Source organism: Anolis carolinensis, chromosome 4 (genome assembly GCF_035594765.1).
Source record: "Anolis carolinensis isolate JA03-04 chromosome 4, rAnoCar3.1.pri, whole genome shotgun sequence".
NCBI classification, from domain to species: domain Eukaryota; kingdom Metazoa; phylum Chordata; class Lepidosauria; order Squamata; family Dactyloidae; genus Anolis; species Anolis carolinensis.
In genome coordinates, this window is record NC_085844.1 from 176860071 (window position 1) to 176885416 (window position 25346).

General features: G+C 40.5%; 2 protein-coding genes across 2 annotated transcripts in view; one reads left to right on the plus strand and one right to left on the minus strand.

The window, feature by feature from the left end:
* The window catches only part of scp2 (sterol carrier protein 2), a 39684-nt gene extending 32282 nt beyond the window's left edge, over positions 1-7402 (minus strand). Inside the window, exons 1-5 of the mRNA XM_003220291.3 lie at positions 7106-7402; positions 5499-5556; positions 3696-3767; positions 2076-2207; positions 415-482 (exon numbers count right to left, since the gene is read on the minus strand). Of these exons, the coding sequence (XP_003220339.2) occupies positions 415-482; positions 2076-2207; positions 3696-3767; positions 5499-5556; positions 7106-7387 (612 nt within the window). The 5' untranslated portion in view covers positions 7388-7402. The remainder of the gene's footprint in view (positions 1-414; positions 483-2075; positions 2208-3695; positions 3768-5498; positions 5557-7105) is intronic.
* Positions 7403-11746: 4344 nt separating this feature from the next.
* echdc2 (enoyl-CoA hydratase domain containing 2) lies at positions 11747-22345 on the plus strand. Its single transcript, XM_008109585.3, has 10 exons — positions 11747-11943; positions 14660-14727; positions 15311-15398; positions 15903-15989; positions 18053-18145; positions 18476-18532; positions 19446-19633; positions 19734-19784; positions 21551-21598; positions 21947-22345. The coding sequence occupies exons 1-10, from the start codon at positions 11811-11813 to the stop codon at positions 22022-22024; spliced, it is 891 nt and encodes a 296-aa protein (XP_008107792.3). The 5' UTR covers positions 11747-11810; the 3' UTR covers positions 22025-22345.
* The last annotated feature ends 3001 nt before the right edge of the window (positions 22346-25346 follow it).

The window sequence follows — 25346 nt, forward strand, 5'->3', positions numbered from 1 at the left end:
CTCCCCGGGGCCGTGGTGGAGGCTCCTTCCTTGGAGGCTTTTAAGCAGAGGCTGGATGGCCATCTGTCGGGGGTGCTTTGAATGCGATTTCCTGCTTCTTAGCAGGGGGTTGGACTAGATGGCCCATGTGGTCTCTTCCAACTCTACTATTCTATGATTCTATGATTCTATGATTCTACATATAATAATAATGATAATAATGATAATTGCTTGAGAAAGCCACATTTTTTCAGAAATAATAATTATGATTTTGAGTGTTGGATAAATACAGTTCCAACATGGGAGGAAATCCTTTAGTTACCTTAGTAACAAACCCACAGTTGAGAACAGAACATGCCTGAATTCCCTCTGGTACAGTTTAATAATAATCTAGTATCCCTTCAATACTATTTCCTTACATGTTTAGATACTTACGCCACTTGATGAAAGGGGTCCTTTTGCCATCTTCTCAAATCCAAGAGCCAGGACACAGTCAGCCAAGCCTTAAATATAAATTACAGGACTCTTAAAATGTATGATTTAATCAGTGTTTTAAACTTGAATATACTGTATATTATAAACTTTAGTCCAGGCAAGAACAGACCAGAAACCTGTTTTTTTTAAAAATGTATTTTTAGGATTTTAACATCATGTGACATTGCACAGTTTATTCTGTTGCATAATGTAAAAAGGTTTACCAGCTTGTTTCCAAATGACAAAATTCAAACTCATAGCAAAACTGATGCGTTTGAAGAGTGGAGGAAAGAGAAGAGACTTAAGTAGGAATTCATTTTATTTAACCATTAGCACTGTAATTGTTTCTGATAGATCTATGTATATATCTATGTACACATGAAGTTATACACATAAATGTTCTGCTTAATTTTAAAGCACAGAATTATGCTACAGTTGACAAGAATTTTATCAGGTAAGTGAGCTGCAATGTTAACAACTCAAAGATCAGAACTAAGGAATGTCTTCATTAGAAAATCAGTGTTGACTTTCTTATACTTATTTTATTGATTGATTTATTTACTTTATTTATACCCTGCCTTTTTCTCCAAGGGGACTCAAGGCAGCTAACAACCACACACTTTGATTAGTTTAAAACAAAGCAAATACAAAAATTTAAAAACAATTAAATAGTACTGTGTGTGTTAGGATAAATACAGGTTTTTTTATGTCAGGAGCGACTTGAGAAACTGAAAACTGCTTCTGGAGTGAGAGAATTGGCCGTCTGCAAGGATGTTGCCCAGGGGAGACCTGTATGTTTAATGTTTTACCATCCTGCGGGAGGCTTCTCTCATGTCCCCGCATGGGGAGCTAGAGCTGACAGACGGGAGCTCACCCTGCTCCCCAGATTCGGTCCGCTGACCTTTTGGTCAGCAGTCCTGCTGACACAAGGGTTTAACCCATTGTGCCACTGGGGGCTCCTTAAAATACAGTTAAATATAATAAATACAATTAAAATGCATTTTAAAAATGCACCCCCAAACAAATCCCACTCACAACCTTCCCAACAGCATATCCTTATCCTTCCTTGATTTTGCTAAGCAAATTTTCACCAGTAGAAAATAAAAATTAAATATTCAGAAGATGATATTTTTGTTGTTATTGGTTTGTTTTTGTTTTTTGTTTTGACTATGTTTAAATGCCCACAGTGGGTAAGGAATAGTCTTCCTGTCGAGATCTGAATTAAAGCAATGGATACAGCCAAAGTCAAAGGTAAAAAGAATTATAGATCTGGCCCTTGCCTTTTCTTCTTTTTTGATACAGAAAGAATAAAGAAGATATTTTTGCATTCAGGCATTCTCCTTTACTACTTATGCAGTTTTGCAGCTGTGGAGAGTACATGACAAAGAAAATCAATCATCTGGAATGGTTTTAATGCAGTGGAGGGCAAACAAATTTGTCTGGGGGAACAGCTGGAGGTCTGGAGTGAGGTCCCTAGAGGTATGAGTTTGTCCCATGGGATCAAAATTCCCCATTCCTTCCCTAAAACTATTTTTGTAAAAAGGTTCTCTAATTTTTCCTTAAAACATCCACAGAATAAATCATTCTGTACATATTTGGTAGAAGCAAATAACAAAACTCACCTCCTCGTATTAACTGTCTGGCCATGAACAATGCCGTAGATCCAGTTGAGCAGTTGTTATTAACATTAATAATAGGAATACCCGTTAATCCCAAATTGTGATAAATAGCTCTCTGGCCACAGGTTGAATCACCTTTATGTAAAGAAATCAAAGTGTAGAGTCACTTTGTTAAGAAAAGTTATATCACATTCTCTATTCTCCTAATAAAATGGGGGAAAGTATTCAACATTTGTTAACACAGTGATTGGTAAAGTCAATAGCAGGCGTTCTGGGTTAGAGGTTGGGAGAGCTATCCACATTCTCCGTTAAGAAGAGAACATTTATCTATGATTTTTTCCAAGTATTATGTTTATTTATATCCCTTCTATTCCAAACTTAATGACATAGCCTCCTATATACCTGCATCTTATCCAAATTGTCTTAAATTCTGAATTAACCACTGCACACATCTGCATTAATTAGCTGCACAGAGTTAATTCAAAGGTCTGTGTTGTTTTGAGTAAAGGTATAGGTTTCCCCCTGACATTAAGTCTAGTCGTGTCCAACTCTGGGGGTTGGTGCTCATCTCCATTTCTAAGCCGAAGAGCCGGCGTTGTCCATAAACACCTCCAATGTCATGTAGCTGGCATGACTGTATAGAGCGCTATTACCTTCCCGCTGGAGCGGTACCTATTGATCTACTCAGATTTGCATGTTTTCGAACTGCTAGGTTGGCAGAAGCTGGGGCTAACAGTGGGAGCTCACCCCGCTCCCCAGATTCGAATCACCAACCTTTCGGTCAGCAAGTTCAGCAGCTCAGCTCCAATTTTGAGTAAAAGTACTCATTAAAAACAAGCTTTATATCAAGGACCAAGAATGCCATATTTAGAGTGCTAACAACCCCAAAAATTACACAGAACATACTATATAACTTGTAGACAAAAATGAGGAAGGGTAAGGGAGAAAAAAGATAATGGTTTTTAATTTAGAGCAAGCTTTTGTATATTTGTAGAACCTGACATATAATGAAAGGAGTCTTCTCAGAAAGTTTTAACTTTTAATTAGATTTCTTTCACGCATCTACAATGATTGAAAGACCTGTATCACCTTGACCAGCCCTTCGAAAATTTAGGACAAGGGAAATAATTTTGATTTTTTTCTGGATCCTGTTACATACTTTCTCACTCTTAACTATTATATCAACGTACTTTATAACCCAAAGCTTTAATGTCACTGTACTGCATTTAGGAATTGGGTTTTATCTAAAGTACAAACGAGTTAATCTTAAAGGTTTTTTCCCTTCACATTATTTTCTTTCTCCACGACTTCCTTGTTTTATACTGTAAGATGCTAATAATACAACTAAATTTCAATAATTTGCAGACAGAATATCAATCTAGCAGGAACATAAATCACAAAACACTCAGGAATGTTGATATATTATTTTCCTCCATATATCCCAGTTTAGAGTACAGAATACCTAGCATGTCTAGCAGTTAATGTTAGAACTCAGCATTAAGCTTCTCAGTTTTGGAGAATTGTGTCTTTGGGCAGCTACATTCACTGTATCTCAATATGAAGGCATAATGAATCACGTACAGAAAAAAGTCCAAATCCTTAACAGGAACATTACATACTTACCAAAAACATAGCCCACACATGCTTGTTGCACAGCAGAATATGGGACACCTGCATCAGCAAGAGCCTTTTGACCTGAATAAATAAATTTTTTAAAAATAAAAACTCCTTATAAAAATATTCAATTTTTTTAACAGAATGAGGAACTCTTTGTGGGGAGGGAAACTACATTTTAAAAGCAAATGGAGTGCAAGTACATTCATGAACTCTCCAGAAAGGATTATTATTTCTTAAAACCCTGGGCCTGTTCAGACAAGAGGTCTGCTGTTATTATAATATTTCATTACAGATACTGTAGATGGATGCATCATGCATTCCACCATAACCAGTGTTACGTATGTGGTATTTTAAAATAAGCAAAGCTGTTGTGGCAATATTTTTCAAGTGGCTGTAATCCTGAAAATAGGTGCCAACGATATGGCAATTGCATATATGTTATATTCTGATCAAGTTTAATAAGGTTCCCATGTCTTAGGAGACTACTTGCCCAGAGTTTGTCCAGAGTATGAAATGTTAGTTGATACTCAGCCCTACACAGAATAATGTTCAAGCCAATCGGTTCCCTTTGCCTCAAGAGACATAAATTCTACTAGCAAAAACTGTGGGATGACTAATGTGTTGTCGAAGGCTTTCATGGCCGGGATCACAGGGTTGTTGTATGTCTTTCGGGCTGTGTGGCCATGTTCCAGAAGCATTCTCTCCTGACGTTTCGCCCACATCTATGGCAGGCATCCTCAGAGGTTGTGAGGTATGGAGAAAACTAAGCAAAGAGGTTAATATATATCTGTGGAAAGTCTAGGGTGAGAGAGGTCAGTGTGAATGTGTGTAGTTAATCACTTTAATTAGCATTGAAAAGCTTATCTGCTGTCTTCTTCCTGCCTCTGGGGCATCCTTTGTTTATTACTATTATTTTGTTTGTTGTTGTTTTTTATTTGCTGTTATCTAACCTCATCCAGGCTGTGCCAGGTTTGAGGACAAACAATTGACAGTAGGAGAATTAGTTTCCCACTTGCCCTGTAATATTAATCTTTCAGGACAGTGGTTCCCAATCTTTAGTTCTCCAGATAGTTTGAACTTCAGATCACAGAAACTTCAGAAGATTGGCGATTACTGCTTCAGGCATTAAAAGTAAAAATTTATTAATGCTATGCATCAGCCCAGAGGCCCTAGCAAAGTGATGAGAAGCTCAATAATAAATATCTATCATGATCATTCTGACACATAGGACAATCTCATTTCTGCAAATTTTACCAACCCTTTATGACAGGGATGGAAAAAATCTGGTCCTTCATATTTTGGACTACAACTCCCATAATCCCATACCATTGGCCAAAAAACATCTGGAAGACTAAAATCATGCAAAATTAGGGAGCTCATATAAAAATAATAGAATTTATAATGATGGGGTAAACGTAGTTAACTTCACATTTGCTTCTATCCCCATTCTTCTCTAGACAATTAAGTATTTAGGAAAAGAGAACCACATGGAGTTTTGCCAGTTCCAACTTCCCTTCCTCCTTGATGATGTCCCAAGCAAACGATCCCTAATGCTCAGGCACACCTAAATTTGTGAAACTTGGCTGTTGTGCAACTCACAACCTTTGAAGATGCATACTATAGATGTGGGCAAAACGTCAGGAGAGAATGCTTCTGGAATATGGCCATACAGCCAAAAAACTCACAACAACCCACTGCTGTGCAACTGTTTGTAGGAACCGGTCAGGGTTACAGGACTGGGAAAACTGCCCAGCGGTTGGTTTATAATATAAAGTTTATATTCTTTTACAAAGAATATCTGATCATTACCTGCTTCTTTAGCCATATCAGGATAATCAAAATTGTCACGAGTCCCCGGCTTTTCAAACTGTTAAAAGAAAAAAGGCAAATAGTCTCTCCATGTGAATTATTTCCCCTCCTCCCTCAAATCTTTCCCTGCATTGTGAATGTAGAGGTGCTTCTTGATCCACACAGTAACAGATAGTACAAAGGTTTGATGTTGCATAATTCCTTGCTTAAAAACAAGAGTATTCCCTTATGCTAGATATTATACTAACAATCTGCTGTAACAAAGAGGTGGCAAACATAATAATAATAATAATAATAATAATAATAATAATAATAATAACAACTACTACTACTACTACTACTACTTTGTTTATATTCTGCCCTATCTCCCCGAAGGGACTCAGGGCAGATTCCATACACAATTCAATGCCTGAATATATTTAATTGCCACCAAAAGGTGCATCTACACTGTACAATTAATGCAGTTTGATGCCACTTTAACTGCTATGCTTCAAAGCCATGGAATTATAGGAGTAAGAGTTTTGCAGTCTTTGGCTTTCTCTACCAAAGAGTTCTAGTGCCTCACCAAACTACAACTCCCATGACTCCCTAGCATTGAGCCATGGCAGTTAAAGTGGTGCCAAACTGCATCCATTTCACTGTGTGCATACATCCCATGTGAACTTTGATATATAATTATGTAACTTTAAAAGACACATTCCATAGTTCTGCTCTAGTCTTGAAAATCAGGGTTGGCAGATTCTACCTGCAATGTGGTCATTATTCGGACCCCATAGAGGTGGTTTTGCCAGTTCATTCCTTTGAAATATAGCCTGCAGCGCATGACTGTCTCCCATTCATGTAATAACCGGCCCCTTCTACACTGCCCTATATCCCAGGTTTTGATCCCAGATTCTCTGTTTATCCCAGATTATATGGCAGTGGAGACTCAGATAATCTGGGATCAGATCTTGGGATATATGGCAGTGTAGATTCAGCTCTAGTTGTCCCTGCTTAACTTTATTAACATCTTTTCCAGGATAGATTCTGGCTTTTAGTGAGGGTTCACATTTACAACAATACAGCCTGAGTAGGTATTTTGCAATAATTTCAATCTAGGGACAGGTAGAGAATATGTGGAGACTCTGGTGGCGCAATGGATTAAACCGCTGAGCTACTCAATCTGCTGACCGAAAGGTCGGTGGTTCGAATCCGGGGAGCATGGTGAGCTCCCACTGTTAGCCCCAGCTTCTGTCAACCTAGCAGTTCAAAAACATGCAAATGTGAGTAGATCAATAGGTTCTGGATGCATCTACAGCAGGCATGGGCAAACGGGCCCCCCAGGTGTTTTGGACTTCCACTCCCACAATTCCTAAAAGCCGATAAGCTGTTAGGAATTGTGGGAGTGGAAGTCTAAAACACCTGGAGGGCCCAAGTTTACCCATGCCTGATCTACACTGCATAATAAATGCGGTTTGACCCCACTTTAACTGCCATGGCTCAATGCTATGGGATCCTAGGGTTTGTAAGTTGGTGATGCACTAGCATTCTTTGGCAGCGATGGCTAAAGACCTTGTAAAACTACCAGGATGCCATAGCATTGACCCGGCCCAGACCCTTCCCATTACCTTGGTCATGCCGACTCCCACCACGAAGACTCTCTTGAGCCGAGATGGATCCATGGCCCTGAACCGTCCGTCCCTCCGCGTGGGGCTAATAATGCAACTGCTGCTGACTTTTTGCTCAACTGCAAACGCCTTTCTCCAGCTCTTATGCAGCTTCTTCCCCGGGAAAGATAACACTGTGCAAAGGTCAAAAGCTTGGGGAAGGCTGATTTGGAGCACTGTCGCTTTAAGGGCCGAGGCGGAGTGATGGAGCTCAAGCAGCCGGGGCGGCTGCCTGAGCTCCATCGCTCCGCCTCGACCCTTAAAGCGACAGTGCTCCAAATCAGCCTTCCCCAAACTGGTCTCCTTCCTCATGGATTGAGCTATGGGTCCATCTACGATGAATGAGTGCAGTTTGGTACCACTTGAACTGCCATGGCTCACTACAATTCCCAGGATCCCATAGCATTGAGCCCTGGCAGTTCAAGTGGTGTCAAATAGCACTCACTGGACAGTGTAGACCAGGGGTCCCCAAACTAAGGCCCGGGGGCCGGATGCGGCCCTCCAACGTCATTTACCTGGCCCCCGCCCTCAGTTTTATAATATAATATTTTTATATCAGTTTTAATAATATAATATATTGTATATACATATAATATTGATAATAATCTTATGTTATACAATATAATACTAATAGTAATACCATATAATAATATTAATTATATGTTATATATTACATATTATAGAATAGTATAGTGGTATAGTTCAATATAGTAATATATAATGCTAATATTGTGCTATGCTAATAATATAATATATTGTATGTACATACAGCTGCTCTGATTCCCCTTCGGGGTGAGAAGGGCGGGATATAAATGTAGTAAATAAATGCAGTAAATAATTAATTAATTTTAGACTTAGGCTCGGCCAAAATCTGACATGACTTGAAGGCACACAACAACAACAACAACAATCCTAATTAACTTGACTATCTCATTGGCCAGTAGCAGGCCCACACTTTCCATTGAAATCCTAATAGGTTTATGTTGTTTAAAATTGTTTTCATTTTTAAATATTGTATTGTTCTTTTGTTGTTGTTGTTGTTGCACTACAAATAAGACATGTGCAGTATGCATAGGGATTTGTTTGTATTTTTTTCCAAATGATAATTCGGCCCCTCAACAGTCTGAAGGATTGTGGACCGGCCCTCTGGATAAAAAGTTTGGGGACCCCTGGTGTAGACGCACCGTTGCAGATTCCAAGGGGTCAGTGTATTTATGCCCATAATGGCATCAATGTGGCCTTATACTCATTCATGCCTACTTAAAGCAAACTTGCACACTTTGGTTAATGTGCTACCTGAAGGAACAGTGTGCCAATGGAAAAAGGAAAGAGGGCGCATCTACACAATAATAATAATAATAATAATAATAATAATAATAATCCAAAATGCAGACTGTGCAAGGAAACCGACGAAACCATTGATCATATCCTCAGCTGCTGTAAGAAAATCGCACAGACAGACTACAAACAGAGGCACAACTATGTGGCCCAAATGATTCATTGGAACTTATGCCTCAAGTACCACCTCCTTGCAGTAAAGAACTGGTGGGATCACAAACTTGCAAAGGTTGTGGAAAATGAACACACAAAGATACTGTGGGACTTCCGAATCCAGACTGACAAAGTTCTGGAACACAACACACCAGACATCACAGTTGTGGAAAAGAAAAAGGTTTGGATCATTGATGTTGCCATCCCAGGTGACAGTCGCATTGACGAAAAACAACAGGAAAAACTCAGCCGCTATCAGGACCTCAAGATTGAACTTCAAAGACTCTGGCAGAAACCAGTGCAAGTGGTCCCGGTGGTGATGGGCACACTGGGTGCCCTGCCAAAAGATCTCAGCCGGCATTTGGAAACAATAGACATTGACAAAATTATGATCTGCCAACTGCAAAAGGCCACCCTACCGGGATCTGCACGCATCATCCGAAAATACATCACACAGTCCTAGACACTTGGGAAGTGTTCGACTTGTGATTTTGTGATATGAAATCCAGCATGTCTATCTTGTTTGCTGTGTCATACAATAAAATAATAATAATAATAATCCGAAAATACATCACACAGTTCTAAACGCTTGGGAAATTTTCAACTTGTGATTTTATTATACAAAATCAAGATATATATCTCATTGGCTTTGTCATACTATGTCTTTGTGTCAATAACAATAATAATGGGTTGCTGTGAGTTTTCCAGGCTGTATGGCCATGTTCCAGAAGCAGTCTCTCATGACATTTTGCCCACATCTATGGCAGGGAACCCCAGAGGTTGCGAGGTATGTTGGAAACTAGGCAAGCGGGTTTTTTTTTATCTCTGAAAGGTTAAGCGTGGGAAAAAATAACTCTTGTCTGCCTGAGACAAGTATGAATGTTGCAATTGGCCAGCTTGATTAGCATTGAATGGCTTTGTAGCTTCAAAGCATGGCTGCTTCCTGCCTGGGGGAATCCTTTGTTGGGAGGTGTAAACTGGCCCTGATTGTTTCTTCCCTGGAATTTCCCTGTCTTCTGGGTGTTGTTCTTTGTTTACTGTCCTGATTTTAGAGTTTTTCTTAATACTGTTCATTTTCATGGTTCCCTCCTTTCTGTTGAATTTGTCCACATGCCTGTGGATTTACACGGCTACTCTGTGTAGTCTGACATGGTGGTTGCTAGAGTGGTCCAGCATGATGAACCAACCTGGACACAGCATATCATTTGAGCACACAGAAATGCTAGACCACTCTAACAACCACCACGTCAGATTAATTAAAACAAATAAGACACATGACCATCAGGAAAATCAAATCAATCAGAAAATTAAATTAAATTAAATCAGTAGAATCATTTGACACCAGTTGAACTGCCATAGCAACTAAATGGATCAAATGCTCAGTATACTGGCGGATTGCATTTCCACTATGGCACCAACTTTATGCAATGTTTATGTGGTATTTCCCTGCTATATGTATTTCCCTTCAATATCTCCACCAAGGGTCCCCAAACTAAGGCTATTTCCCCGACCCCTGTTCTAAACTATTGAGTCACCCTAAGTCTGAAACTACTTGAAGGCACACAACAACAATCCTAATTAACTTGACTTTCTCAAAAGCAGGCTCATACGTCCCACTGAAATACAGGTAAGTTAATGTTGGTTTAAATTGCTTTTCATTTTAAATATAGTATTGTTATTTCAATTTTTTTTGCACTACAAATAGGATATGTGCAGTGTACAGAGAACGTTGTTCATTTTATTTTTCTAGCTATAGTCCGGCCTCCAGCAGTCTGAGGGACCATGAACTGGCTCTCAGCTTAAAAGGTTTTAGGACCCCTGATGTACACGCTTCACTAAGGGTGCATCCACACTAGGGAATGAATGTGGTTTGGCATCACTTGAACTGCCATGGTTGTGGGATCATGGGAGTTAGATTTTAGTGGGACACTCTTTGGCAGAGAAGGCTCAAGGCTTTGAGAAACTACAACTTCTAGTATCCTGTGCATGGAGACAGGGCAGTGAAAGTGGTGGGGCAGAGAAGGCTCAAGACATTTTGGCAGAGAAGGCTCAAGACCTTGGGAAACTACAACTCCAAGCATCCTATTGCATAGAGGCAGGGTAATTAAAAGTGGTGGGGCAGAGAAGGCTCAATACTTTTGAAAACTACAACTCTCTGTATAATATGGCAAGGCAGTGAAAGTGGTGGGGCACAGAAGGCTCAAGACCTTAGAAAACTGCAACTCCCATCATTCTATTGCATGGAGGCAGGGCAATTAAAAGTGGTGGGGCAGAGACGGCTCAATACTTTTGAAAACTACAACTCTCAGCATAATATGGCAAGGTAGTGAAAGTGGTGAGTCACAGGAGTCTCAAGACCTTGAGGAACTACAACTCCCAGCATTCTATTGATGGAGGCTGGGGAAGTTAAAAGTAGTGGGGCAGAGAAAGCTCAATACTTTTGAAAACTACAACTCCCAGCATAATATGGCAAGGCAGTGAAAGTGGTGGGGCACAGAAGGCTCAAGACCTTAGAAAACTGCAACTCCCATCATTCGATTGCATGGAGGCAGGGGAATTAAAAGTGGTGAGGCAGAGAAGGCACAATACTTTTGAAAACTACAACTCCCAGCATAATATGGCAAGGTAGTGAAAGTGGTGGGGCACAGAAGGCTCAAGACCTTGAGGAACTACACCTCCCAGCATTCTACTGATGGAGGCTGGGGCAGTTAAAAGTAGTGGGGCAGAGAAGGCTCAAGGCCTTGGGAAACTACAACTCCCAGCATTCTAATGCATGGAGGCAGGGGCAGTGAAAGTGGTGTGGCAGAGACGGCTGAAGGCCTTGGGAAACTAAAACTTCCAGCTTTCTATCTCACAGAGGGGAGGGCAGTGAGAATGGCCACAAACTGCATTCCTTCTATACAAGCGTAGATATAGCCTTGAGAGAGATCCCTTTGCTGCCTTTCCTCGGGGCAGTTTGCTCATGCCAAGAGGCACCCTAGACAGGCAGGCAGGCCTTGAGACTTTGCGAAGAGGGCTTCCTGGCTACGGAGGGTGGATGGCAGGAGGCGTTGCCCGGTGCGGCTCCTCCCGGGCCTTGAGTCGGGGAGGGAAGGAAGGAAGGAAGGAAGGAAGGAAGGAAGGCAGGCGCAGCACAGAGCCGCCCCTTTGGGTTGCCCCTCCGAAGAGCAAGGCGATGCTCCGCCTGGGAAGGGCAGCCGCTCCGCTGCGGGCGCTGCTGGGCCCCTTGAGCCTCCTCCCGAGGAGACCCGCGTCCGGAGGGAGATCCAAGGAGGTCCTCCTGCGAGTCCACGCGGAGGAAAAGCGCGGTGAGTTGCAAAGAGAACGAGGGCTTTGCAAAGTGAACTCTTGGCACCGCTGCACCAAGGAAAGGGCACTCACTGGGCCAAGGAGGAGTGTTGTTCTTTGGCCCCACCTGAGCCTCCAGCCACCAATCCCAGTGCCGCTCAGCGACTACACCCCCCCCCCCCAAAAAAAAAAGTTTGTAACTCCAGGTAAAGCGGGAAATAGCGCCTTCTGGTGCAAATTCGGCGCCCTTCGCCGGAATTCCACAATACCACACTCCAAAATTGCTTATTTGAGTCCCTGAGGATGCAACATGGGCAAACTTCGGCCCTCCAGGTGCTTTGGACTTCAGCTTCCACAAAGATGTTAGGAATTGTAGGAGCTGAAGTCCAAAACACTTGGAGAGCCCAAGTTTGCCCATGCCTGATCTACGATCAGCAGGCCTGTAGAGGGGGGGGGGGGGGGGGGTTAGGGGTTCAACCCCCCCCCCCCCCGAAATTTTTCAGGTTAAAAAAAACCTGGTTTACTCATGAATTTTAACTGGTTAGCCAAATCCCCATTCTAAGTCTATGGGACGCAAAACATGAAGAGTCCCTCCAGGCACTATCTCAAGCAGATATTGACAGGTCTGTAGCCGGGAAGGGGGGGGGGTTAGGGGTTCAACCCCCCCCCCCGAAATTTTCAAAACCCCTCCCAATTTTTTTTTCTGGCTACGGCCCTGACAATCAGTGCAGTTTGGCGCCACTAACTGCTGTGGCTCAGTGTCCTGACAGTTGCGTGAAAAAAAGTATTAAAAGTATTGTAAAAAATTGCCACAAGACTAAAGTGCCTATGTACATACATTTCATGTTTGGACTTGGGTCCCATCTCCAAACGTGTGTCTGCACAGTATAATTGATGCAGCTTGGCACTATGGTAACTGCAAAGATTCAGGACCCATTGTCATTGATCATTTAATGCAGTTTGAAACTACAGTAGAGTCTCACTTATCCAACATAAACCGGCTGGCAGAACGTTGGATAAGGGAAAATGTTGGATAATAAGGAGGGATTAAAGAAAAGCCTATTAAACATCAAATTACGTTATGATTTTACAAATTAAGGACCAAAACATTATGTTTCACATCAAATCGACAGAAAAAGCAGTTCAATACATAGTAATGTTATGTAGTAATTACTATATTTACAAATTTAGCACATTGCAAGATTGCAATGTATTGAAAACATTGACTACAAAAACATTGGCTACTAACAAATTGACTACAAATAAAGATAGAATTTCATAAAAGAAGGTCCTTCATTGTGCATGTGGCAGTGCTTAGGCTGCATTGTAGTAAGTGTCAGTGGTTTGCTCTTCTCTGCACTTGCATGTCGCAGACTCCACTTTGTAGCCCCATTTCTTAAGGTTGGCTCTGCATCTCATGGTGCCAGAACGCAGTCTGTTCAGCGCCTTCCCAATCACCCAGTCTTCTGTGTGCCCAGGAGGGAGTTTCTCATCTGGTATCAGCCATTGGTATCAGGTTCCGGGCTTTAGCCTGCCAGTTTTGGGCTCTCGTTTGCTGAGGTGTTCCTGCAAGTATCTCTGTGGATCTTAGGAAGCCGTTTCTTGATTTAAGGCATTGGTGTGCTAGCTGATATCCGAACAGGGGACGGGCTGGAGATGTCATTGCCTTGGTCCTTTCATTACTGGCTCCAACTTCCCAATGGATGTCAGATGGTGCAATACCGGCTAAACAGTACATTTTCTCCAGCGGTGTATGGCGTAGACATCCTGTGATAATGCGGCATGTCTCCTTAAGTGCCAAATCCACTGTTTTAACGTGGTGAGATGTATTCCACACTGGGTATGCATATTCAGCAGCAGAGTAGCAAAGCACAAGGGCAGATGTCTTTACTGTGTCTGCTTGTGATCCCCTGGTTGTGCCGGTCAGCTTTCCTATGTTATTATTTCTAGCACCCACTTTTTGCTTGATAGTCATGCAGTGCTTCATGTAAGTCAGAGCACGGTCCAGGGTTACTCCCAGATATTTTGGTGTGCTGCAAAGCTCCTGGGTTTCCTTCCAAGGTGATCCTCAGAGCTCGAGATGCTTGCCTGTTCTTAAGATGAAAAGCACATGTCTGCGTTTTAGAAAGATTAGGAATTAGCTGTTTTTTCCTGTAATAGGCAGCAAGAGCACCTAAAGCTTCGGAGAGCTTCTGTTTACCATTTCAAAGCTCCCTGCTTGAGCGGTGATGGACATGAATGTGGAGGACGGACAGTATTCAATTTTACAAGAAAACTGTAAAATGTTGACTGGAAAGATATGTAATTTTATTACAAACACAGGAGTTTTAGTGTTCCTTTATGCTTTACCACAATGGAGGCATCTTTTTATGAACGTTTTGAATGAAATACCAAGAATTCTTGTAAGTGTTACAGCAGCAAGCGCTGGTGGTCCAAACATAGATGTTAAAGCATTTGAGGCCTTGCTTTACGAGAGGTTTGTAAATTGCTGCCCCAGCAGTCCTGCAGTTTTGCTTAATTGCCACATAATACGAGGCTTGTTTGGGTGGAAACTTGGACAAGGCACACTCTCTCAGCCTCAGAGAAAGTCAAAGAGAGCAAACATTGCTAGGAAAACTCCATGATAGATTCACCTTAGGGTCACCCAGCGATGCAAGCGTGCAATATCAGTATGTGGGGATACGTATTTATATCGAGCTTTGTTTTTGTTGTTCTTTTGTTTCTTTCAAAATGAAGGTATTGCAGAAATCTTGATGAACAGGCCACGTGCCAAAAATTCACTGGGGAAAGTGTTTGTGGAAGAGGTAAGTGGAAATCTTCCTTTGGTCTTCAGTTTTGTAAATACAATTTGAAAAAAAAAATAGCTGTGTTGAAAGTTTAGCTGCGTTATCTCAAGTACCCTGTGGTTTGAGATGCATCCACACACTGTAGAATTAATGTAGTTTTACACCTCTTTAACTGTCTTGGCTCAATGCTATGGAATCCCGGGAGTTAGTTTTCCAAGATCTTTAGCCTTCTCTGCCTGATATTGTGGATAGAACCATCAAATAACGTCCCCTTTTCAGAGCATTGAGCCATGGCAGTTAGTGCTACCAAACTGCATTAATTCAACAGTGTAGATGCACCCTTAGTAAACCTTATAGATTCTGAAGTAAAATATACATGACAGGAAAAGATTGAACACTGAGTAAGCATTGCATAAAGTTAGACAGTGTCATAGTGGGAATACCGTATTGGAACAATCCACCTGCACATTGAAAAATTGATCCACTTACTTGCATCAACATAATAAAATCACTAAATAAAACTATGGAGTCTAGTTTTCTTTCAGTCTCTGTTACATAAACTGAACTTGTGAATATTTTATCTCTCTCTCTATCATTCCAGCTGTTTGAAACCCTTGATGCTCTCCATTTTGATGACAGTGTTCGCGTGGTAATAATTAGGAGCAATGTTGCAGGCGTATTTTGTGCAGGTAGGTCAAGGTTTCTTCTGACTAAAGGAAATGAAAAGCCAAAAAAATGATAAAATAAAAATGAATTGATGGATGGAAATGCATTTCAATTGTAAATATCTCACAAGTCATGTTATTCTACTTGATATTATTTTTATTATTATTATTATTTTCCTTCACTTCATCATACCTTGATACGACTTGAAGGCACACAGTAACAACAAATATCATTTATGGCATGGAGGGAATGGAAAATAATTATTTTTCCATAATAATTGGTTTTAAAAACTTCCAAACCTGATGGATATTCTTAAAATGATATATTTATAACTATATTCTATAGATCAGATTCAGCAAGCTATTATTTAAACTGCCTCATATTATGAGGGCTTCTCTTAACACATGATTGGATTGGAAGCATCTCTTGTAGTTCACTGGGGAATTGGGGGAATGTTAAAATATTGCTGTTCAACTCCCAGTATTCTTTTCTGTACTCGTAAACTGTATTTCCTGTTTAAATTGCAGGTGCTGACTTAAAAGAGCGTGCTTCAATGACTGATGTGGAAACAGACCTTTTTGTCCAGAAGCTCAGGAGCCTGATGGATGGCATTGGCAAGTTGTCCTCAACATGTTAAATTTGTTTTGATATAAACAAACAAGGCCAGCATGTTAATTTTCATTATCCCCTCTGCAATGCCAGAAATACAGCTTAATGGTGTAACATTAAAAAATGTTGTCTATTTCCGCTACCTTGACAGCCATCTCTCCACAAAAGTCAACATTGACACTGAAATACAATACTGCCTGAGCTCTATGAGTGCAGAATATTTTCAAATGAAGCAGAGAGTGTTTGAGGATTGGGACATCTGTAGGGATACTAAGGTGCTTGTTTATAAAGCTATTGTCCTCCCAACCCTGTTATACGCCTGTGAAACATGGACCATCTACAGGCTTCACATTCAACCCCTGGAACTATTCCATCAGCGTTGCCTCTGAAAAATCCTGCAAATCTCTTGGGAAGACAGGAGGTCAAATGTCAGCATGCTGGAAGAAGCAAAGATCAGTAGCATTGAAGCGATGCTCCTACGCCATCAACTCCGCTGGACTGGCCTGATCACTGTCTCCCAAAACAGTTACTATACTCGCAACTCAACAATGGAAAACAAAATGTTGGTGGGCAGGAAAAGAGATTTAGCTTAAAGCTAAACTTATAATTGTGGCATAGACAACGAGAACTGGGAAACTCTGGCCCTCTAACTGTAGGTCAGCTGTGAACAGCAGTGCTGTGGAATCTGAAGAGGCACGAATGGAGGGAGAAGCATGCCAAGAGGAAGGCACATCAAGCCAACTCTGACCAGGATCACCGTCAACCTGGAAACCGATGTCCGCCCTGTGGAAGAACATGTGGGTCAAGAATAGGGCTCCACAGTCACCTATGTATCCACTGCCATACACTACACTTGGAAGGCCATCATACCCGGACAATAAGGGATCACCTAAACACAAAAAACACATCCACCCGGCAAAAATATGTTATCTCTCGGCATTTTCCTGGTTCTCACACAAATCTGTTGTATGCCTCTATCGAAAGTCAGTCATTTGAAATGCAATTTGCTATTATCTACGGTTTCCCATTTACACAGTAAGTCCAGGAATGTATCCCTTGTGCATATGGGGGTGGTATCAGTTTTTAGCCCTTATTCTACCTGGAAGGATATTTTACTATTGTTATGCTTATTATTTTATTTATTTATGGCCTGGCTTTTTCCCAGTTCTGGGTCTCAAGGCAGTTTACAAAGTAAAAACAGGTTTGTTTGCTTGCTTTCCTGATTAGGAAATGTTGCCCTGGGGATTAAAACAACGATACCTACATGTCAATCTACCTATACATATCTAGTATGGCTAATGAGATTTGGGCTGGTTCTACACTGGCCATATAATGAAGTTTGAACAGATCACTTCCAATCAGCATTTTAGCTATAAGAAAGCTTTTGGGCAAATTACCAGAATGCAGGAAACAAATGTCTGTATAAGAAATTTCAGCAAGCTCATTTGCAAGAAGAAAGAAGCCTGAAAATCCCCCTCCCCTATAATTTTGTTTCATAGGGCTTTGAGGCTACAAGGACTGGGGTTCAGGGGTTGTCTGCACACTTCACTTAGCCCATCTCCCCAATTAGGAATTCCTCCTGTTTGAAAATCATATATGCCATTTGGGATCGGTCTACATCCTTGCCTGTGTAGATTAATTGTTAAAACGTGGTGGTCGAATTTGCTTCTTCTTAAACTGTGGGTCTTGACCCCATTTGGGGTCCTTGTAGCTCAGTGTTGGGGTCACGAAAAATTGTCCACCATTAAAAGGTTTCTGAGTACCACATAGGCACTTACACAAATCTGTTAGCAACAATGCACAGAGTTTTTAATGGATTCTGCAGAAAATGCTTCAGCTGTGCTTCATAAAAAGCAAAATCAAACACTTTAGCAAGCATTGTAAATGATGATTTATTATACCTATTTCATATACTTATATACCTGGGTTTGCAAACTAATTTCTCAAGCAAAAAGGGGTGATGAGTGGAAAAAGTTTTTTAAAACCTTGCACATCCATAAACTGTTATGCTTTCTGATTAAATTTAAACAAGGCTGCACTCAATGGCTCACTCTTTTCATGTTTACAGCTGCACTGCCAATGCCTACCATTGCTGCAATTGAAGGCTACGCATTGGGTGGAGGGTTGGAGCTGGCACTGGCTTGCGACCTTCGAGTAGCGGGTACGTTCACCATCATATCCTGTGCTCATGTTACAGGAATAATTAAGAGTTGAAATGAAGACTGTAGAGTTTATGAAATCATAATCTGATGGAAAGTGACAACTGGAATGGTTCTCCTGCAGTTATTGTCTTGAGGCAGCCAAAGTTTAGCACTATTTTAATATTTCTTACATTGTGGATTTTAAATTATATTGTTCTTGTTAATTTTGTGAGCCACTTTGCATCTCAATCAAGAGATAAAAGTAGAATATTACAATTGTTGTTGTTGTTATTGTTTCGTACTTAATTTGTGCTAATATAGAACCTTTCCTTGTTTGTTCCTTAAATCAGCATCATCAGCTAAAATGGGCCTGATTGAAACAACTAGAGGACTCTTTCCTGGTGCAGGTAATGCAAATTTATCTTTTTTGTTTGGCAAAAATAGCAGTATGCTTGTTTGCTGTTCCCTCTGCTCTCCACTTATGAGGAAATGCTTGGGTCTGAGGGGCTGCTTCTAAGAAAATGTGGGTGATGGGGATTTGTGGTTATTGCATGGTTGGTAAATAATTTTGATCCCCACAATAGTGAGTTGTGATGGCACAAATTTCACTTACACTATTGCATTTCACCACTGTTTGTATCGTTTTAAAAATGTGTAATCTTTTTTTTAAAAAAAACCTGCGCATCTTATACTGATGTTTCAATCCCAAAGCTGTTATAATGAAATTTTCCAATAATTACACTATGTAACACAATTTTTGTTCCTGGGTTATAAATGTCATTTTCTAATCGATTCTATCATAAAACATGGGAAAAGTTTATTAAACTGTAAGAACTTTGTTTTTGCAGGACATCCTGCAGTACATTTTGCTATAGTTTTTCAGTGAATATCTCATTAAGTCCCAACCAATTTAACATAGTTTGTGGCAGCCACAAAAATGAAGTTTCTGAAGTATAACAACTATTTTCAAAATAAGTACCACACAATTAAACAGGAATAACACTTTGAAACCAGGAACAGATTTTTTCCAAATTTTGTTACATAGTGTTATTATGTAGGGCCTCTTTACGCTGTTAATTATGCCATTCTAAGATGTGCCTGCTAAGAAGAAAGTCCCAGCGATTCCAGGGGGCATGCAAGTAGGCGATAAGTTCAGGCTCAGTAAATCTTCACAGCCATTAGAGAAGCATTTGAAAAATGTATTGAGAGCCAGATAGAGACTATAGGAATATTTTCACTTATTGTATTCAAACATTGAAACCATAGCAGTTGTTTCTTGTCAGGGCTGCCATACATTTATGGTTTTCTTTTTCTGCCCAGGTGGAACCCAGCGTCTACCGCGCTGCATTGGAATAAGCCTGGCTAAAGAACTTATTTTCACTGGTCGGCAGATTGATGGGCAGGAGGCACTCTCCATGGGCCTTGTCAATCATTCAGTTCCACAGAATGATGAAGGGGACGCAGCTTACCAAAGAGCCCTGACTTTGGCCAAAGAGATTGTTCCTCGGGTCAGTGCATATTCTTCACTTTGATTTGAAACACACAAACATCTTTCTCATGTTCTTGGTCTGTACATGTAGTAACTCACATTTTTCTCTTCTTTTAAAGGCCCCAATAGCAGTAAGAATGGGCAAAGTGGCTATAAACAAAGGGATTGAGGTAATGATGTATTATGTATGTTTATTTTAAAATGTTGTCACAAAGCAGGGACTACTCTATTAATCTTAACTGTTTAAGGAAATCTTAGTCAAACCCCAACAACATGTGTTTCTGTGGAAAGTAGATACCAGACAGCTTGAAGCAAAGGTTTAAGAATGTGTTGGTGCTGAACTCTTTTATTCTCCTATTCTGCAATTCTAATTTTTCAAACAAGCGGTCTGTTTTCACCTCCATTCCCATATCACTCATTCAGCTTTGCTTATAGAATTGAGCCCGACATTTAAAAATTGCTTCAAGCAAAAACTGAACTACAGCATACTGTGTTGTATTAGATTCCTAGAAGACTATATTAAACTCTGGTCGCCAACAAAAGCCTTGCGGCACCTTAAAGACTGGCATCAGATGCCTTAGAACAGAAACTTTCAATGGCTTCCCCAAATTCCCTCCTTCCACAGCAGTTAGACCAGGGGTCCCCAAACTAAGGCCTCCGAGGTCATTCACCTGGCCTCCGCCCTCAGTTTTATAATATAATATATTGTATATACATATAATATTGATAATATTATAATGTAATACAATATAACACTAATACCATATAATAATATTAATTATGTATTCTATATTACATATAATATTACTAATAATATTACAGTATAGTGGTATAGTTCAGTATAGTAATATATAATGCTAATATTGTGCTATGCTAATAATATAATATATTGTATGTACATATAATTTGTAAGCCACTCTGAGTCCCCTTTGGGGTGAGAAGGGTGTGATACAAATGTAGTAAATAAATGCAGTAAATAAATAAATAATAAATAAATAAATTTTAGACTTAGGCTTGCCCAAAGTCTGAAATGACTTGAAGGCACACAACAACAACAACCCTAATTAACTTGACTATCTCATTGGCCAGAAGCAGGACCACACTTCCCATTGAAATCCTGATAAATGTATGTTGGTTAAAATTGTTTTTATTTTTAAATAATGTATTGTTCTTTCATTGTTCTTATTGTTGTTGTTTTTGCACTACAAATAAGACATGTGCATTGTGCATCGGAATTTGTTTGTATTTTATTTTCAAATGATAATCCGGCCCCTCAACAGTCTGAAGGATTGTGGACCGGCCCTCGGCTTAAAAAGTTTGAGAACCTCTGAGTTAGACTAAGGCCCCACTGGCGCTAACAGGTGCCTTTAAAAAGCCCAATTGCTACACAAAACATGTGTGATTTTAAGGTGGTGCAGCTACAGATGCAAAACGTGTCCCTCTCTATCTAATTAGCGATAACTTCCCATATAGCAATTAGGGTTTTCTAAAAAGCATATTTGGTGACAATGAAGACTCCACATTATCTGCTTTGAACTGGATTCTATGAGCCTACACTGCCATATAATCCAGTTTAAAGTAGATAACTTGGATTTTATATGGCAGTGTTAGAAAAAATAAAACGTGCTCAGCCCCGATGTTCCATGAGAGAATGTAGCCTCAGGGTAAAATATTGTGTAACCCTTGAGTAAATGTACCACTATCAGACGCATGAATGTGATGGGAAAGAATCTACTTCTTAAAAGCTGCTCTTTCAATAAACAGTGTTCTTAAGAGTGCCATAAGATCTTGTGCACACCACTGAAGACTTGCTCAGTGGAATCTCAATAATTTCCCATGACACTTAAACATAATTGTTTCTAGTAGTATTATACACAAAGTTGTTAGTATTTTAGTGTTTGTCCAGCATACAATTTCCCTATTTCCTCTTTCACAGGTAGACATTGCTTCTGGGATGGCTATTGAACGGATGTGCTATGCACAGGTTGGTTAACATTTTTTAAAAGTATACACTTAGGTATGGTGCTTGAATACAAAGAATTGTAGCTGTGTAGTCATTTGTGAAGATCAGCAAGAGCAACCACATGCTTTTATAGTCTGTACCATTTCCTTTCAACCTCAGAAATGTAGTGGAGTGTTTCAATTTCCTTCACTCCTTGAACCCTTGAATAATACAGATAAAGAGATGCATATCTTACCGTCAGTGGAACTGTGTTCCACCAAACGTCCTTTAGAAAAGACAAAGACAGGGAACACTTTTGTGCAGTATGTCAAACATGGTAGATAATAAAAGCAGAAGTATTAACTATTGCTTGTTGTACTTTAATTCCAGAATATTCCTACCAAAGACCGTCAAGAAGGGATGGCTGCTTTCATAGAGAAGAGAGAACCCAAATTCATTGGAAAGTGATGCCGTCAAATCTTTTCCATGTGAAAAGAATTCAAGGAAGGCTGTGCCTTAAGAAATACATTTCTACATAAAATTTTGTATTCAGGAAATTTGAAGTTTCACTTGTGTACAGTTTTGAAGCATAAAAGCTAGGCAGTAATAAAGATACAGAGGAATTTGGATATCTTGTCTCAGTACAAGATATCTGCCTGCTGTTGACCAAATGTCCTAGATAAAAAGATTAAACTAGTACCGTGTCCTTGCTTGCATGATAAAAAAATCTGTTTTGTATATATTGGACAAGAAATGAAGCAACCAAGAATATACCTTTGTTTTCTCTCATTTTCTCCCACCCTCGTTCTTTCACTACCCCAACTCAACCATTTTTATCATAGTGGGTGGTTTTGTAATGTTCATTTAGATTGCCAAAGAGCAGGAGTCCTTGAAACCAGAAAAGCTCCTACAAGAACTGGGAAAGTCAAACATAAGCCAACTCTTGTATATTAACAATGCTAACAAAAACTATAGAAATACTAGCTGTGCCCGGCCACGCGTTGCTGTGGCTTAGTCTGGTGGTGTTGGTCAGTCTACATTAGGTTGTATTTATGCTGTGACCTCCACCCTTCTTTATAGTCACATTAGTAGTAGTATTTGAAGTCTGTTACCTTCTTCAATTTTTGTGTTGATTGATAATTGCTTGAGATACTTGTTGTCTTTTGTTTGTTGTTAATCGTGATGTCTGATTCTGCTGAGTGTGGTTTACATCTTATTGTGGTACAATAGTCTTTTTTTTTTTGCCTGTGCAGGTGTTTATTATTGTTGTTGTTATAGTGGTCATGAAGGCTGGATAAGTTAGATGTTACTGTATTGTTTTTTGGAGGCCCAGTGTAGCACTGACTGGCCTCTCAGCCTCAGTGCCTGGCTGCTTCTTGCCTGTGATGGTGTAGATTCTTATTGTTGTTGTTGTCATAGTTATTATTGTAATTGTTTTTTTGGAGGCCAAGTGTGAATGTAGGGATTGGGGAGGTGGATGAGCACTGAATGGCCTTGTAGACTCAGTGCATGGCTGATTCTTGCCTGTGTAGGTGTTTATTATTAGTGGGTGAGTGGATGGATAGATGAGTGGATGGATAGATAGAGTGGGTGCTCTCCTTGTTTCCTTTATTCCTATGCTGTTCCCTTTCTCTGCTCCGATCCTGAGCTCGCTGATAAGAACACACTGGTCAGAAAGGAGGGTAAATATAACCGGATCAATGGTCTTTCTCTCCCTTTTGCTCTTGGCCTTCCGGGCAGAGAGAGAGGGCTCTTGTACTTGATGTTTCTTCGCTTCCCTTCCCTCTCTCCTTCCTTCGTTCTATCCGTCCCAGCCTTTCCTGCCTGCGGATCCATGGAACTGGGTCAATGGGTTGGATGGCGGGGAAAGGGAGAAGGAAGAGGCCTCTAATTGAAATGCATGGACTCCATGCCATGGGGTGCTGGAATTTGTAGTTTGCATCCAGTCCAACCCCTTTCTTTCTTTTTGTCATGGAGGAAGAACCCACCCAAACTTCTCAGACAGATGGCCATCCGGTTTAGTTGTGTTGTTATAGTCACAATGTGTTGTGAGTTTTTTGGGTCCAGATTGTGGTTTTGTGGTGTGGTTGTGTTCTTACAACTGGGAGGCAAGGCTTTTGTGTTGTGTTGTCAAATTTTGTATTTCTGGGGCATTTAGTTGTGTTGTTATAGTCACGATGCATTGTTGTGAATTTTGTGGGTCCAGATTGTGGTTTTGTGGTTTGATTGTGTTGTTACAACTGGGAGGCAAGGCTTTTGCGTTGTGTTGTTAAGTTTTGTATTTCTGAGGCATTTAGTTGTGTGCCAAGTTTCGTATTTCTGGGGCGTTTAGTTGTGGTGTTATAGTCACGATGCATTGTTGTGAGTTTTATGGGTCTGGAGTGTGGTTTTGTGGTGTGGTTGTGTTGTTACAACCAGGAGGGAAGGCTTTTGCATTGTGTCGCCAAGTTTCGTATTTCTGGGGCGTTTAGTTGTGTTGTTATAGTCACGATGCGTTGTTGTGAGTTTTGTGGGTCCAGTGTGGTTTTGTGGTGTGATTGTGTTGTTACAACCGGGAGGCAAGGCTTTTGCATTGTGTTGCCAAGTTTCGTATTTCTGGGGCGTTTAGTTGTGTTGTTATAGTCATGATGCGTTGTTGTGAATTTTGTGGGTCTGGATTGTGGTTTTGTGGTGTGATTGTGTTGTTACAACTGGGAGGCAAGGCTTTTGCATTGTTTTGTCAAATTTTGTATTTCTGGGGCGTTTAGTTGTGTTGTTATAGTCACGATGCGTTGTTGTGAGTTTTGTGGGTCCGGATTGTGGTTTTGTGGTGTGGTTGTGTTGTTACAACCGGGAAGAAAGGCTTTTGCATTGTGTTGTCAAGTTTTGTATTTCTGGGGCATTTAGTTGTGTGCCAAGTTTTGTATTTCTGGGGCGTTGAGTTGTGTTGTTATAGTCACGATGCTTTGTTGTGGGTTTTGTGGATCCGGATTGTGATTTTGTGCAGTGGTTGTGTTGTTACAACCAGGAGGCAAGGCTTTTGCATTGTGTTGTCAAGTTTTGTATTTCTGGGGCATTTAGTTGTGTGCCAAGTTTCGTATTTCTGGGAGGTTTAGTTATGTTGTTATAGTCACGATGCATTGTTGTGAGTTTTATGGGTCCTGTTCTGCCTCCATGCTTAACTTAAATGAACTGGAAGGACTCATAGCATGAAGGACAGATTGGAGACTGTAGTTGTGAAACAAAATATTTTATTAATAGACAAAATTGATCTCTTTTCCTCTTGTTGCCACTATGAAGTCTCTTGTGAGGAAAGAAATCTTTGAGTCTATGCAGTTCTGGATAGATATTGCCACAGAGTATAAAGTCTTGTTATGACTGGATTCTTTGTATCTTTGAGATGACTTCAATGCAGTGTTGTTGACATGGCTTTCTCCATTGCTGTAGTCTGTGGCTTTTTAATCTAATTTGAATACAGTTCCAACGTGACGTGAATTTCTGTGATCCTTTTACTTCCTACACTTCCTTCCAGTGCCTCACCAACTGACAAATTCTAACTGACAAAAATAACTGCCATTTCAGGCTGGCAGGGGCCAAGGCTATGCTCCGCCCCTTTGGAACCTTAAAGAGACAGGGCAGCAGGTAATGTTTTGCCTCCTCGTGGCAGGACAGGTCCGGAGTGTGGTTTTGTGGTGTGGTTGTGTTGTTACAACCGGGAGGGAAGGCTTTTGCATTGTGTCGCCAAGTTTCGTATTTCTGGGGTGTTTAGTTATGTTGTTATAGTCACGATGCGTTGTTGTGAGTTTTGTGG